The sequence below is a fragment of the Lycium ferocissimum genome, chromosome 2 (genome assembly GCF_029784015.1).
Source record: "Lycium ferocissimum isolate CSIRO_LF1 chromosome 2, AGI_CSIRO_Lferr_CH_V1, whole genome shotgun sequence".
Taxonomy (NCBI): domain Eukaryota; kingdom Viridiplantae; phylum Streptophyta; class Magnoliopsida; order Solanales; family Solanaceae; genus Lycium; species Lycium ferocissimum.
Genome location: NC_081343.1, coordinates 50,926,081 through 50,943,858, shown reverse-complemented (window position 1 = coordinate 50,943,858; position 17,778 = coordinate 50,926,081). Strand labels below are relative to the sequence as shown.

Below are 17,778 nucleotides of genomic sequence, written 5' to 3'. Positions count from 1 at the left end.
TGATGAGATTTCTTTACCGGTGAAATTGAGTGTTTTTTTTTTTTTTTTTTTTTTTAGTATTTTGGTCACTATATCTATAAGTAAGCTTTTCGTCCTTTTTCTTCTAATTTAAGAATTGATTCAGGTTCAACCGATAACTGGGCTCATGGCAAGCACGTATTAAATTTGATCACGACTACGTCTCAAGATTAAAAAAAATTCATATTAATTGAGAAATGTTTTATAAGGAGACACGAGTGCTTTATCCCAATCCTTCTACCGAAAATCACTTATATATAGAGTTAAAAATATTTTGTGTATACATAATATATATTGACTTTTTAATTTTTTATATATATTGACTTTTTATTTTTTTTAATTTTAAATCATTAAGTAATTAATTCTGTTTTCATCTCTGCATGCACGCGAAAATATTCGAAGAAAACAAATAATACATCTTCGTCCTAAAAATATTGTCTTAATTTGACACGGAGTTTAAGAAATAACGTCCCAAAAAATTATCTTAGTTTGACACGAATTTTAAGAAATAAAAGAAAACTTTTGAAATGTGTAATTCAAAATAAATTTTAAATATTTACGTGCCTGTAAATATCTCATAAAATTAAATCTTAAATTAAATTATTTTTAAATATAAAAATATGCCAATTTTTTTTTTTTTTTTTTTTTTGACAAACTAATAAGAAAAGAGAATTTTTGGGAGAGGGAGTATTGAGAAGGAAAACAAGGATATTCGGGACAAGAAAAATCCGGTATTGCCACCGCTCTTCGTTAGCACATATCCATTTTTGATCAACCAAAAATAAGCTAAGATAAACAAAACCATATAAATCAATTCTTGAGACCCATAATCTATTTCTCATCAAATCCCTCGGTTTTCATCATCAATTCCTATTGTTCCATTACATTCTCATGGAAGCTGGTACAACTATTATGCAGCAAGTACAAGTCAGTGAAGCAGTGTTGGAAAAACATGTATACTCTGTTTGGGCTCTGCCACGTGAAGATGTAAGAGTGAGGGTCAAGAAGTTGATGGATGGTCTCCGATCAGAGTTTGGTGGGCCCCAGTTTGAACCTCACGTGACAGTCATCGGAGCAATAAGGTTGACTGAGGCTGAGGCACGTGACAGGTTTAAGAAAGCTTGTGAGACGGTTAAGTCTTATAGTGCTACAGTTGAGAAAGTTGATACTGGCACTTTTTATTATCAGTGTGTTTATCTTTTGCTTCATCCAAATGCTGAGGTAAAGTTTTTGGAATTTCTTGATTGGTAAAGTTTAGGTTTTTATTGGTCATTTTGTACCGTTCTTGGTGATTTTAACTATCTAGTTTTTATCTTCAAAAAGTGATTTTAAGAAATGTTGTTGGTATTTTTACTAATATGTGTTGTTTCTTGTACTTTGGTTATCTTATTATTTATCTGTGGTAGCTACTGTTCTTTTCCTTCAAACTACTTATCATGACTGTTTTTTTTTTGCTTTCGTTAATTTCATTTTCACACTGCTTTGAACATCTTGTCCTTTTCTTGAGCCGAGAGTCTTTCGAAAACTGCCTCCCTACCTTGGACCTTCCAAGGTAGAGGTAAGGTTTGCGTACACTTTACCCTCCCCAGACCCCACATTGTGGGATTTAACTGGGTATGTTGTTGGTATTTTTAGTTGGCTTGATGACAATGTTATGTTCTTTCAGCTTATGAGGTGGTAATCGATGTCGAAATCATGAATTTCATTAAGGGTATTCAACATTTAATGCATGTATAAAAAAGTAATTTTTGAACTACATATTTAGTATAATTTTGTTTATACATAATATAATTTTCCAACGAAGGGGGTTCAACTTCTTGTGGGATTACACTGGGTATGTTGTTGTTGAAGGGAGTTCAACTGTCCATCCTTCATTATATGTGGCTATGCCACTTGTGGTAATTTGTTCAATGGCTTGTTTATTATATTCAGTATTTCATGAGTAAATATTTGGTGTAGAATGTGGTTCATTCAGCAATTCTTGATTTTTTGGCTAATGGAGCTTAAACAAATAATACAGCTAAAGGGTAATTTTGCAATCAACCATGTGGATTGTTCAGTTAGATACATGAAGATTAGCCTAGTGTGCTGTAAATATAGTCACAATTACTGAAATATCTAACAGTAATGTTTATAACTGCATAGACATTTGGGATGTTAATAACGCTGCCTACAGTCTCTAGAATGACGGCATTCAGTGCTTCTGAATTGAAAAATCATTGCTTTATATGAGTAAGCTTTGAGCTGTTCCTTTGAGAAGAAAGATCAGTAACTGACATTGAACGTAAGACCTGGTGGTAGTCCTATTTGTTGGGAATAAAATAGACCCGCAAAAATAATATTCATGGTATTAGTGATAAACGCGGAACACTAAGTTATGGTTAAATCAGCAAAAATAAAAATGCAGCAATAATGACACTAAGATTTTACGTGGAAACCCTTCTAAATAAGGGAAAAAACCACAGCCAAGAGGAGCAGCTGATATCACTATAGTAAGGAATTTTACACTGTGTAGTCACGAGTATAGATACTCCTAAAACCACTACACTCTCAAAAGAAATAACACTCTTTTGATTGTTCCACCTCACTACAATATCCCTTACACTCTATTTTTCTTCATAGACTATTTGCTTATACAGTCTATGGGACCTTACTCCGCTCTCACTCAGATGTATTGTCTGAGATTATTTATTTTTATTTTTTTGGTGTGTTTTTGGTGTACCTAGCAAATGAGAAACTCTGCTTTATTTATAGCAGAGAATTACCTATGATGAGGTAAGCACTTACATCAAGAAAATGTGAACAAAGAAATTGGCTTGTTGGCCAATTCCACAATCGTCGCCATATACGTACTTCAAAACAAAAACATGCAACTTTCATCTTCTTTTCACATATTGCATTTATGGGGTCGGACCCCACAAATCTCTCCTCCACCCATTCACCCGAAGGAGGCACACCACAGCTTCTAGTTCGAGTGCATGCCGACAAGTTCTTTGCACAATTCGAACTTGTCCTCGGTACCACCTTGGTCAAGATATCTCGCAGATTCTCATTTGTAGAAATCTTCGACTTGGATAGATCCGTCCTCTATCTTTTCCCCGAATCCAAGGATATCTCACATTGACGTGCTTCGTCCTTGTACGGTACACGGAGTTCTTGCTCAAGTCTATTGCACTTTGACCGTCACAATAGACGATATACTCCTCCCCGACGCAATCCAAGTTCTTGAAGGAATCGCTTGACCCATATCATCTCCTTGCTACCCCGCAGCCGCAATATACTCGCTTCGTTGAGACAACGACGCACTTCTGCAATTTCGACTGCCATGATATAGCTCCCCCTGAAAAAGTAAACAAATATCCAGTAGTGGATTTTCTGCTATCAAGGTCACCTGCCATATCAGAATCTGTATAGCCTTTCAAGATTGGATTCGATCCTCCAAAACACAAGCATTTATCTGAGCTTCCTTTTAGATACCTGAGTATCCACTTCACAGCTTCCCAATGCTCTTTTCCTGGATTTTCAAGAAATCCTCGCTAACAACAAATGATCGTACGAGCAATATTTAGTCGAGTGCATACCATTGCATACATCAAACTTCCGACGCAGAGGAATGAATAAAGAATCTTGTCCATTCTCTCTTTTCCTCCGTTGTCGTAGGACACATCTTCTTGCTCAATTTCGATGACCTCGGAAGAGGGTGTGCTAACCCACTTATCACTCTTCATATTAAAGCCTCCAAGACACGTTCTATGTACTTTTCCTGTGACAAGTAAAGCTCCCTTTCGTCTCTGGAACGAGTAATTCTCATGCCCAAAATCTGCTTAGCATGACCCAAGTCTTTCATTGCAAAAGACTTACTCAACTGTTTCTTCAACTCGTCAATCTTGGAAGCATTCCCCGCCACAATCAACATATCATCTACATATAGCAAGAGGATGATAAAGTCATCATCGAAAATCTTTGTACAAACACACAAGTGATCTCGAAGTCTTCTGTAGCCTTGCTCCCCCATACCGTACTCAAACTTCTTGTACCACTGTCTGGGAGCTTGCTTCAATCCATATAGACTCTTCTTAAGTTTGCATACAAGATTTTCTTTTCCTTTTTCCTTGAAGCCCTCAAGTTGTTGCATATAAATCTCCTTTTCTAAGTCACCGTGAAGAAAAGGAGTCTTCACATCCATCTGCTCAATCTCCAAATCAAGACTAGCAGTCAAACCGAGAACTGTCCGAATGGAGGACATTTTCACGACAGGAGAAAATATTTCGTCAAAGTCAATACCTTTCCTTTGACCAAATCCCTTAACAACCAATCAAGCTTTGTATCCGGGCTTCAAGTCGTGTTTTCGCTTTAACTTTGAACACCCACTTGTTCTTCAAAGCTCTCATGCCCTTAGGCAATTTCACCAACTCATAAGTATGGTTCTCATGCGAAGATTTCATCTCATCCTGCATGGCTTCAATTCATTGATCCTTGTGCTCATCTTCCATGGCCTCCTCATAACATTCAGGTTCTCCCCATCAAACAGTAATACATACTCATTAGGTGAATAACGGGAAGAAGGAACATACCGCCTAGTAGACTTTCCGAGTGGAATATCCGACTTATCCACGACTTCGTACGAGTAGGAGCATCTACCTCATCAATAGCAGATCGTTATCATCATCAACACGCCGACCGAACATGATTCCGGGCATCACCATCGTCATCGAGCCCACCAACGTCATCAACATTTGTATTTAGGACTTGATCAAGATTAACTAAACCTTCGTAACTCAAGATTTTATCTTCTTCGCTTTGTTAATATCTTTAATGGTTTGATCTTCCACGAAGATAACATCGTGGCTTCTCACGACCTTCTTCTCAATCGATCATATAGCCCGTAACCAAACTCATCAAGGCCATAACCAATGAAGACGCACCGCTTGTCTTGCGCTTAATTTTGACCTCTCATCTTTAGGCACATGTACAAAAGCTTTGCAACCAAACACTTTCGGGTCATAGAAACATCTTGCCATACCAAACTCTCGTTTGGAACATCACTTTGCAAAGCAACTCATAGGGATAGATTAATAACATGCGCGGCGGTCAACAAAGCCTCACCCCAAAAGGAATTCGGCAACTTTACTTCGTAAAGCAAACATCCGACTCTTTCCATCAAGGTCCTATTCATCCTCTCTCGCTAAACCATTAAGCCGAGGAGTCTTGAGGAGTCTTCGGTGTCTAATACCCCGTTGCTTGCGATTCATCAAACGGTCCACAATATTCACCACCGTTATCGCATGAATACACTTCAGCCTTCTTTCCCGTTTCTCTTTCAACCGAAGCCCCGAAACCGCTTAAAGACACCCAACACTTGGTCTTTAGTCTTAGACGTAGACCCAAAGTTTCCTCGAGCAATCATCAATAAAAGTAGCAAAATAAAGTGCACCACCCAAGGTCCTTGTTTTCATCGGACCACATAAACTGAACGTACCAACTCAAGCAACTCTATCTTTCAAGGAGGACGAGACTTGAAAGAAACTCTATTTTGTTTTCCCTAAGCAAAGGCTCACACTTTTCTAATTTAGCACTTTCTAAATTTGACAATAATTTCTTTTTGGCCGAACATTTAGTCCTTTCTCGCTAACGTGGCTAAGCTCTTATGCCATAATGTCAAGAGCTATCGCTTTCAACGGCATTCACCATATTAACATAGGTAGAGGCCGTAGTCCAGTATAGACCACGACGCTTTTCGCCACGAGCCACAATCATGGAACCTTTAGTAAGCTTCCACTTTCCAAAGACCATCGGTACCGACATATCCCTCATCATCCAAGACACCAACAGAGATCAAGTGCAAACGAACATCGGTGCATGCTTTACATTGTTTAAAACTAGTTTAGTTCCAATACTAGTTTCCGACAAATCGTTCCAACACCAAATGCCAATTCTAGATACAAGCCTCATTACCCATACAAACCCATACTCAAAGTTCCAAAGTCACCCGGTGAGTATAGGATGAGAAAATTCTTCTTTGATGTCACATACGAGACGCGGCACCACCGTCCATAACCCACCTTGACTCATCACAAGCAATATTTATCAAATTCGCATCAAGGACAAGAATAAGATCTTCTATAGTGATTCGTGGCCACACGATTGCCATCTTCTTTCTTTTCCTCCTTATCTCTATTCTCCTTTTTCAAAATCCCATAACTTTTTGTGTGCCATTTTTTCCCGCAATGATAGCACTCAATATCTTTAAGTCTCCGTTTTGATTTGCTTCTATTATGTTCTCTATTTTGAGAACCACGATTCTTGCCTCCCCCTAGTGTCACCACCAAGACATCTAACGGAGGAACCTTGAGATTTTCTTCTCATCTCTTCATTTAAAAGATCGCTCTTGGCAAGATCCATAGAGATCACACCATCCGAGCAGACTGATAATGAAGTTCTAATAATTTCCCAAGAATCAGGGAACCAAGTAGAAACAAGCCTTGAATTTCTTCATCAAAATTAATTCCTATAGCGTATAATCGGTTCATGATCCCCCGAAAATATTCGATGATCCGTCATCATGGAACCATCGTGGTATTTTAAACCCAACATCTGCTTTATCAAAAGCATCTTGTTGTTTCCTGTTTTTCGAGCATACAAACTTTCAAGATGCTCCCATAGGGTCCGAGCATGCGTCTCCCCAGAAATGTGGTTCAACACATTATCGTCAACCCACGTCTAATAAAGCCGCAAACCCGCCTATGTAACAAATTCCACTCTTCATCCGATTTATTATCGCTTTTTAGTGCAAAGACAGTTGATGAAAATTTTGACATAGAGCAAATCTTCCATTTTGCCCTTCCAAATGGCATAATTTACGCCACTCAAAGTAACCATTCTACTAGTGTTTGCTTCCATCGTTTATCACAAATACAAATACTATTTATTCGAGACCAAAGTAATTCTTTTCTCGATGTGGAAGTTCAGATCGTGCCGCAACCACAGAGCATACTCAGATAGAACCTTGGCTCTGATACCACTTGTTGGGGATAAAATAGACCCGCAAAATAATATTCACGGTATTAGTGATAAACGCGGAACACTAAGTTATGGTTAAATCAGCAAAAATAAAAATGCAGCAATAATGACACTAAGATTTTACGTGGAAACCCTTCTAAATAAGGAAAAAAACCCACAACCAAGAAGAAAGAATGATATCACTATAGTAAGGAATTTTACACGTGTAGTCACGAGTATAGATACTCCTAAACCACTACACTCTCAAAAGAAATAACACTCTTTTGATTTTTCCACCTCACTACAATATCCCTCACACTCTATTTTTCTTCATAGACTATTTGCTTATACAGTCTATGGTATACCTTACTCCGCTCTCACTCAGATGTATTGTCTGAGATTTTTTTTCTTTTTTGGTGTACCTAGCAAATGAGAAACTCTGCTCTATTTATAGAAGAAAATTACCTATGATGAGGTAAGCACTTACATCAAGAAAATGTGAACAAAGAAATTGGCTTGTTGTCCAATTCCACAATTGCTGCCATCTACAGACTTCAAAACGTAAAACATGCAACTTCCATCTTCTTTTCACATATTGCATTTATGGGCTGGACCCTACAAATACACCAAAAACACATCAAAAAAAAAATCTCAGACAATACATCTGAGTGAGAGTGGAGTAAGGTTTACCATAGACTGTATAAGCAAATAGTCTATGAAGAAAAATAGATTGTAAGGGATATTGTAGTGAGGTGGAAAAATCAAAAGAGTGCTATTTCTTTTGAGAGTGTAGTGGTTTTAGGAGTGTCTATACTCGTGACTACACAGTGTAAAATTCCTTACTATAGTGATACTAAGGGACAAGTTCGAATTGTGCAAAGAACTTGTCGGCATGCACTCAAACTAGAAGCCTGGTGTACCCTCCTTCAGGTGAATGGGTCTGGAGGGGGAGATTTGTGGGGTCCAGCCCATAAATGCAATATGTGAAAAGAAGATGAAAGTTGCATGTTTTCTGTTTTGAAGTCTGTAGATGGCAAAGAATTGTGGAATTGGCCAACAAGCCAATTTCTTTGTTCACATTTTATTGATGTAAGTATTTACCTCATCATAGGTAATTCTCTGCTATAAATAGAGCAGAGTTTCTCATTTGCTAGGTACACCAAAAAAAAAAAAATCTCAGACAATACATCTGAGTGAGAGCGGAGTAAGGTATACCATAGACTGTATAAGCAAATAGTCTATGAAGAAAAATAGAGTGTAAGGGATATTGTAGTGAGGTGGAAAAATCAAAAGAGTGTTATTTCTTTTGAGAGTGTAGTGGTTTTAGGCGTATCTATACTCGTGACTACACAAAGGTAAAATTCCTTACCATAGTGATATCAGCTGCTCCTCTTGGATGTGATTTTTTCCCTTATTCAGAAGGGTTTCCACGTAAAATCTTGGTGTCATTATTGCTGCATTTTTATTCTTGCTGATTTAACCATAACTTAGTGTTCCGCGTTTATCACTAATACCGTGAATATTATTTTTGCGGGTCTATTTTATTCCCAACACTATTAAAACATACTTAAAACGTCTCTCGTGTGATCATGATCTAGTTTTCAACCTTCTGGTCTCATACTAAAGGAGTCATATATGGTATTTGTATGTCCTTAATCTATTTATCAAAATTGCTAGTTGGATCAAGTGGTCATTGTCTACACTTGCTGTCCTCCTGGATAGAAATCAATTGTAGAGACAAAGTAATCATGGGCATGGAGCAATAGAGGTCAAATACATTAGTGTAACGGAAAGCATTTCTTTGGAGATGTTGTGATAACACTATGAATTGCAGAGGCCAAAATAGAATACATTGTGGCTTTGGTAGCTTTCTTTTTCTTTTTTCTTCACCCTTTCTAGTGAAAACACGCTGATTACATAGTGGAAACTTTTGCTTAAAGCACAAAGAAATAAAGAGCGAAGAAAATAAGGAAGAATAAGTGAGATAATAATGGAGATCAGATTGCCTTTCACTTAAAAATGAAAACAAAAGAGATTTGAGATTCAATTGTCATTGGCACTAACCGTAGGAGGGAGATGAAAGAACCAATTTACTTTTTCTCTTGGGCCTACATATCTTGTTCCTGAGAAAGATAAGCTGAAAAAGTTTCCTTGCTTTCACCAAGACAAAACAAAGGAAATAAAATAATTTTCTTTCACTTCACCTCTATCTTGCTGCCTCCTATTTTCCTCTAGGAATGCCAAACGTTTACATTTTTGTTTCCTTCCATAGGAAATGAAGGCAAGTCGACTAAGAATATCCGCATAGAGTTTCTAAATTGGGAGCAATGCCTGAGAAGGTAGTCGAACGTGCTTTGAGACTCATTCAATGTGAGATGGCTCTAAATTCCCTGAGTCAACCATGTAGTGAGAACTGAGAAGTATCACGGGGCTGACGCTTCTGTAGGGGGCTATAGCCCTGCACACGCTTTAAGTTTCGAACTGTTAGCTCTATACCCTTAAAAAGTTAAAACGCGCTATACATGCTTTACACTTTAGATTCTCTCTCTTGAACATCCTCTTTTTAGATTTTCTTTCAATAGTTGGTTATTACTTGTATATTACTGTATCTGTATTTTTTTCTTTCAGAAATTCGAAATCTGGTGACAACTGACAAAATACATTGTTATGTAGATATATCATTATGTCTAGATACTTGAACTTGTTTTGTATATTTTTTGCTTTTAAATTTTATGCAATTCTAAAATAACTCGTATGCCCCATAACTTGGGTACTGTCTTGATTTAAAAAAAAAAAAATTGAGTACTGTCCTGCTCTTCATGCCTCTGACCTTAAAATACTGGTTGTAGCAATAAGGGAGAGTAAGAAGAAAGTTAAGAAGCAGTTTCTTTACCATGCTTTGTTTGTGTACAAGTTTTGGAGCAATTGCCGATATCAGTGACCGGAAATTTGTTCTTCCAGGTTGTGGAGGCAAGTGCTCACTGCTGCAGTCACTTTGGTTACAATCGATCAGACGGTAAGATAAACATTTCTTTCTTTAGATTTTGTGCCCCATTCAGTTTCTATAGGTGTAGTCACGATTTTTTTTTTTCCTTTTTTGGGAAGGCTACTCGTCTTCTTTTTCTGAATACAACAACAATAATAACTGCGTCTCAATCCGAAACAAGTTGGGGTTATCTTTTTCTGAATGCCTTGAATTATAGAACTTAAGGATACAGAGATAAGACCCATCCCTTTAATTATTTCCCCAAAGATTGCACCGTACTACTGAGTAATCTTAGGCAAACAGATTTTGAACTTCCTAAGTAATAAAGATGGCTCGCCCTGCTTTCTGTTTCCCCCTCAATCTGCTTAACAGTTCTTCACTTCTGTAGCAAACCCCTTCAAGCTCTCCTTCCCACCTTTGCCTCCTTGTCCCACTTACCATCATATCCCCCACTTTGTGGATGGACTTCTTTTGCTTTAAGATAGTGAAAGGAAGCTCATTGTATAGGGTACAGACAACATGTAAACTACTAAAACCATAATTAAAAAGCACCAATGCTAGTCTACCGTTTGTGTCCACTTACTCCTTAAACACTGATCTTCAGGGTTCTAGCACATCAGTTTTGAGTTCCGTAATTTCAGGATAAGTTATTCCAGCTATGCGCCCCCTCCCATTTTCTTTCAATATGTTCTTTTTGCCAAAGAGGGTCGTGTAGGCTAGATTTTGTGGCTGATATCTTACTTTCGTGACCATGCATGCAGCATATATGCCACATTTGAGCCTTCTTTATGGGGATTTAACCGATGAAGAAAAGAAGAAAGCTCAAGACAAGGCTTATATGCTTGACGAGGGCATTTGCAGCTTGAGCTTCCCGATATCTCATCTTGCATTGTGTAAAACAGACACTGAAGACAAAAGCTGCAAATCATGGGAGACAGTCGAGGAGTGCGCTCTTCAGCCCTAACTCTTATGCTGAAGCTAATAACATGTCCCTGAGCCAAATTTCATCTTGTTTGCTTTTACCTTACACCTTGAACTGCAGCTGCAAAGGCTGAACTTTGCAAGACTTGTACTACTCTTTTCATGTGCCATAAATAAAAACTTACTTTGGACCTCCCTTTTCTTTAGGCGTTTAATACTTTTTTTTTGCGCGGATTGTCCTTCCTATGGACTGGTCTTTAATTTTTGCCCCTCAACTCGATGGTCTTTAACTTTTGTCCCTGCTCATTATTTAATGAAAATTTGTGGGTTAAAGTACCCTTATTCGCTGGTCTACGAAACCAGAGATTCTGAGCTCGATCCCCAGCAGAGTCGGGAAAAAAAATTGTAAACAAAGTTTGATTTGCCTTGTCCGGCATAAGTTCTGTAGAAATAAAGTTATCCGGCATAAGTTGTGCAGTAACTAATTCGCTCGGAATAAGTTTATAAAAACTTTTTCTTGCCAGGCGTAATAGATAAGGGTAGGCTGAATTTCTTTTTTTTTTTTTTTTTTCGAAGTCAGGGATATTTTCGGTCACTTTTTTGTTACATAAAGTGCCGAAGGACAAAAATTAAATACCAGCGATTTGAGGGAGTTAGGGGTGTTCGTGCGAAATGCCCCGTTTAATGCAACAGACAAAATAGAGGGACATTTGCACGATTCCCTTCAAAGGCACTGGTCTTTAATTTTTGACCCTCAAATTGGAGTATTTAATTTTTTCCCTTCACTAAAAATCTCTTGGTTTCAAGTTTGAATCCCCGCTCAGTCAAAAGTTTTTTTAAAAAAAAAAAAAAACTGCAAGGTAGAGTTTGGATTCGTAAGTCAGAATTTTGCATGCAAAACTCTACCTCATGCACAGTTTCAAACTCTACCTTAAGGCGGAGGTTTGCCTTATGCTTGAAGGCAAAATTCTGTCAGTGGTTTGCCTTTCGGCAATGTTTTTTTTTTCAGTTGGAATTTTACAAACCTCTGCCTTAAGGTCTAACTTTTGCCCGAATAAAAAGAATTTTGGGCAAAAATTAGGCCTTAAGGTAGAGATTTGCCTTAAGGCCTAACTTTTGCTCGAATAAGCCTAACTTTGCTACAAGCTTCTACCTTGTGAATTTTTTTTTTTTTTTTTTTTACTAAACGGGGTTTCGAACCCAAAACTTCCGGTATTAGGCAAAGGGCAAAAATTAATGACCACCAATTTGAGGGACAAAAATTAAAGACCAGTGCCTTTGAAGGGCAATCCGCACAAAAAAATGCAAAACAGAGGGCAGGAATTTTTTAAATATTTTCAAAGAACAGGTAAGATTCTCCTACATTTAACATCCGAATTTTTTGCAAGGAATATTCTGAAGCCTAACAATATACTAGTGGTACATTAAACAACGAGAATAAGCTAAAACACATTAAGTTGTATTTTATTCACCACACCGAAAACACGTAAAGTTCCTTTGTTTTTAATAGAAAAAAAGAAGTAAAATGAAGTTCCGAAAGTTGGTGTATCATTGTAATTCATATACTTATATGTCGGCTTAGGAAGAAACTGTGTGGTCATTGGACAATGTTTCTTAAATGCTGATAGTGTTGGAATACGCGGACAAAGTAATAGCCTCGTGCCAGCTTATTCATCACACGGTTACAGTTAGTGGCGGAGCCACATGCTTTCAAAGGGTGTCAACCGACACCCGTTTGCCCAAAAATAACACTGTGTAAATACGTAAAAAAGAACTTTATATATATATATATATATATATATATATTATATGTTGAACCCTCTTAATTTCGTCGTATATTTGCTTTTTTATATTTTTTGCCCCAAGAAAAATTTTAGGGCCTCCGCCACCTACATACTGATGTACCTAACAAACAGCCAATAGAGAATTCTTACTTGGCGATTCACATATGTATTGTTTATGGAGTATCTATCTAACTTTTCTATTTTATTTTTTTAATCTAAGGGGAAATCTTAAGTAAAACTTTTAGGAAATTGAAATGTAATATTGTTTCTTGGGGTTCTTTTGGTCAATGTTTATTGTTTCTTGGGGTTCTTTTGGTCAATTTTAGATGAACAAACACTTTTAGCACACACATTCTTGTTACAAAATACTCTCTGTTTTAGTGAAAAAAACATGTAACAGACACATGTAATTTATAAGATAGACTTGATATTTTTCATGAAAACAAAATAATTATGTTTTCCTTAAAGACAGATAGATAAGTTGATGGACGTCGATCCCAGGGTAATCAAGTCAACAATATACAAACAAGAAAATAGTTCTTAAATTTCAACTTGTGCAGCTGCTTATTGTAATGTTACTAATTAAAGGAATGTGGATAAGAGAGATTTTTAGCTTAGTCTTGCTAATATTATTCTGGTTACGACTTATGATATGGATGATTATTTGCTAGTCATAGACTTTTTCTTTGATGTCAACTTGGTCGTTATTCAACCTATCCATCTAGAACAAGTGGGCCTTTTTGTTGAAAATTTCCAAGGGCATATACGAATATACCGAGGCCAGTGTACAATAAAAAAGTAAATGGGTGAAAAAAGTGATTTTCATCACCCAACTTTGCTTTAAAAATCAAACTTCCCCCTTAAGTATGAACAATAATCATTCTCCCTTCTTTATCCTATACAATGTCTATTTTACCCTTGACATTTTCAATCTTTCATCTACTAATATCTTTTTATATTATATAAAATTTATATTTTTAACCTAGGTATTTAAATTTTTTATTTAAGTTCATATTATAAGTAGAATAATCTTTTTAGAATTTATAACAAAATCTAATTACTTTTTATGATTGATATTTTAATATTACATGCGTTAAGTGTGTGTGTATTTATATATATATAAAGGAAAATTGGGAATTTTGTGCAAAGAGTGAAAAATCCCTATTGTAATGAGTTTTTAATGAGGAAAAAGGGTATTTAAGGAAAACACAACATGGGTACAATGCTAACTTACTAGTCATGGACCAAGCCACCACACAACGAAGCGAGGACAACGTGGGACACGACAACAACTTTTGGTTCACCTCGCACACGGAGTGCGATGGGCGAAAGGCAACTGATGGTACGTAATAATGCCGGGGCATTAGGTATGTAGCATAGGAAACCGACTCCAAGCAAGCCTAAGGAGCGCTTGCCCCATGACTGAGATGGCTATACTCATGATGTAGGTTAGCAAATCCCATACACACACACACACGCATGCATGTACATACTTATTACCTGTTATTTTACATATATATGTATATGTATATTTAAGTTTCACTTATCTCTTATTCTCCATTGTCAATATATAAACGAGTTTTGGTTGTCATTATGGAATAAATTTTAAATAATAATTTAAAATTCATTTACAATATAAATAGATAATCTTTTAGGAATTTGTTATAGAATATACCTCTATTTTTATTAATTAATTTGTATTACCTGCATGAAAATATATTTATAAAGTTATTGTTACCGGTTATTTTTTATTTGTATAAATACCGATATTAGAGTTTTGATTATTATTAATAAAACAAAATTCTTATTCTTCTCATTTATTTTATTATAGAACAATATTAAGTTATATACTCAATTAGAATCTCTTACTTTTTTTTTCCGTCTAGAAAATAATATTTATTTTCTTATAGTAAATATGTTACATAGATTAAGGAGATAAAAAATATCATGATTTATAAGAAATAAAAGAAAAAAACACAAGTTGATAATGTAAGGGTAAAATAGGAATTTAAAAAAGTTAATTAGGATAAAGGGGGGAGAATGACTATTGTTCAAAGTTGAGGGGGGAGTTTGATTTTTAAACCAAAGTTGGTGGGTGAAAATGATTTTCACCCAAAAGTAAATATTGCTTACAAAAATAGTACCATATATAAGAAGGGAAAAATAGACATTGCACAATTATATTGGGGACAAAAAAAGAGCGAAATACAGGCATTTGCCTCCAGGTTATGCTACAGATCCTGGATCTAAAATATAAAAAAGAGACGAGTTTACTATTAAGCATCATCGATTATCCAAATCTACTCCTATTTTTGTCGTAAATATTAATTAGTGTGTTTTGAGTAAAAGTAACATAATTAGCGAGGATCGATATATACTAGCTAGAGACGATTATTTAGTTTTACTTTGAAAGTAAACATCATGCTATTTTTAATTATTTTGATGGTTTCGGGAGATCAAATTAACATAGGAGATGAATAAATTAAACATATGAAATTGTGAAGGATAATTTTTTTTCTATTCATAAGTGGTCATGGGATATCGTTTCCTCCCAACCAAACCGTAAGACACTTGTTAAGAGTATTGTCCAAATTTCAAATTTGTTGCTGAGAATTTGCAAGCCATTAGAGCACGTGGGTGATGAATAAATCATAAATATGAGTATGTGACACTCATTTTGGGCTGCCAATGAGTTGGAAAATACGGCAGTACAAGTTACACAAAAAGGCAGACTTTGTCGTTGTGACTACTCAAACTTTAAAGACTTCAACATGACTTGTCTTTCTGGTCGATATATGGACCGACTTTGGAATTGTAAGAGTTACCTCCAATTGAGTTCAATATTAAGATTCTGTTTGGTTGGAATTTCGAAGATCATGTTAATAGAAAAATAACAGAAGGAGAAAACTTCTTTATAGAAAGTTTAGTCTCTTGATAATATCAGGTCAACTCTCACAATGGCCAAGATGTATTTACAAACAAACTTATATGTTAACCTTATGGAGTTTAAGTACTAATATGGGCGAAAATTAATTGAATTAATGTGGGTAATTTGTGGTAATCAACTGAGCTAATTAGTAGCTGAAGGTATTTGAATTGCTTAATTATTTAGACGAATCTCACGTCAAAGAAACATGCAATAAGTGAGACTTGTCTCTGGGACCAGAGCTAGGGGAACTAGGATCCAAATTATTTTTATGCATATGTAGTAAATATTGACTTCTCTCTATTATATCTTATGTTTATATTTTTATATTTTAAGTTTTCTTAATGAAAATCTTGCGTCCAATTGTTTGTCTTTGTTATTGTACCAATTATGATCGCTTGTGAATACAATCCTAACTTGTCAAAGTGAATGTTGTTAATTAAGGAAATTATTGAAGCACTAATTATCTAAAAAAGCTTGCAAGTGCACGAAATAAAAAAGAAAAGCTTGCAAGTGCACGAAAAAAAAAAAAAAAAACTTGCAAGTGATATTTATGAAAATATAAAGAAAACTTTGTCATGAATGCCATTATATTATGGTAGTACGATATGAGATAAATTAGTTAGCTAAAAGAAAAGGCACCTTTGACGCGGATTCCCGTGCCCATTCACCAAAAGCACTAAGTAAAGTTAATTTTACAGTTCAAGTCCAGAGTTTCATTTAGGTTAATTTTAAGTTCTTTTTCGTCAATCTTTTTTAATTCTTGGACTAGATAGCCTGCGCTGACCCTTTCAAGTACTGGTTTGTGCCCAAAAAAAAAAAAAAAAAAAAAAAAAAAAAAACAGAATTATCATAACTAAACAAAAGAAAGAATAACAGATAAGCCATAACATAAGGCATGACTTGACTTAATATTTAAGTATAACTCCATATCACAAGGTATGACTTGACTTGAAATTCAAGTATTCTCCCATGACCTTTTTGGGTTTGAACATAGATCATGTTGAGGTCATTGCATTAATCCTTTGTTCTGAAAGCAACCAAAGAAAAGGTCAGCTGTCACATTCTTTAATAATCAAGATCCAAGTTGATTAGCTTAATTATAAAATGTAAAGATGCAGTGCATACAACTTTATTCCATGTTAATCAAGTTTCAGTCATGTGACGGGATAATAAAATAAGAAAAAGTGAAGACGGCATATTCTCTCTAATCTAAATTTTTTTTTCTTTTAATAATACATAGATCACTAAGTTGATCTGAATAATAGTAGTACTGATATCAACTTATCAGTTTTCATTATTAGAATCCAATCATGTCCGCATATATTAATAACTTTCTTAACGAAAACCACTAATTTAGATTTAGTTTGAATCCAGAAAAAAATAATATTCTGAATTAGTTTCGGTCAAGATATAAGTATATTCTTGAACACAACTCAATACTCTTTGCATCCCAAAATAAGTTTTATTTTAGCTCATTTCAAGCCCATTAAAAAAAAAATACAAATTTTAGTTTACTAAGTTATCCTCATTTATAAGATGTTTTTTCAGAATTGAGTACATTACGAAGTAGTTCTTTAATATAAAAGTATAATTGAGTTAATTACTCTCTTCATTTCAATTTATGTGATGTAGTTTGACCGGACACAGAATTTAAGAAATTCAAAAAGACTTTTGAATCTTCTAATCTAAAACAAGTCAAAGATATTTGTGTGGTTATAAATTATCTCGTTAAGCGTAAAAGATAAAGTTTAAAGTTAAATTGTTGTCAAATAAGAAAATACGTCATTCTTTTTTTTAACTGAATAAAAAGTAAAATGTGTTAAATAAATTAGGACAGAGGGAGTACTATTTTTTGTCTTGAATTTCTTTAGCGACAATTATTTTGGGATGGAGGGAGAAATAATAAAAAGATATTGAAAAAGTTTGAAAGAAGTCCAGAATTTAGACGAAATTACAAAGTGACCCCGTCCGTTGCAGTTGGTTAACTTCCCTCCCGACCAACTTGCTCTGTATTTCCGCGTAAAACACCCAATCGCATCCATCAACGCGTGAATACCACGCGCCTTCTTCCGTATTTCCAATTGTCAACGTTTTACCAAACCCCCTGTACATTCCCACTTTTCACTTTCCTAAACCCTTTA

The 17,778-nt window shown here is 35.4% G+C and overlaps 1 protein-coding gene across 1 annotated transcript; it reads left to right on the top strand.

The window, feature by feature from the left end:
* Positions 1–767: 767 nt before the first annotated feature.
* LOC132043476 (cyclic phosphodiesterase-like) lies at positions 768–11,116 on the top strand. The gene is made up of 3 exons (XM_059433949.1): positions 768–1,239; positions 9,979–10,033; positions 10,765–11,116. The coding sequence occupies exons 1-3, from the start codon at positions 910–912 to the stop codon at positions 10,965–10,967; spliced, it is 588 nt and encodes a 195-aa protein (XP_059289932.1). The 5' UTR covers positions 768–909; the 3' UTR covers positions 10,968–11,116.
* Positions 11,117–17,778: the final 6,662 nt, after the last annotated feature.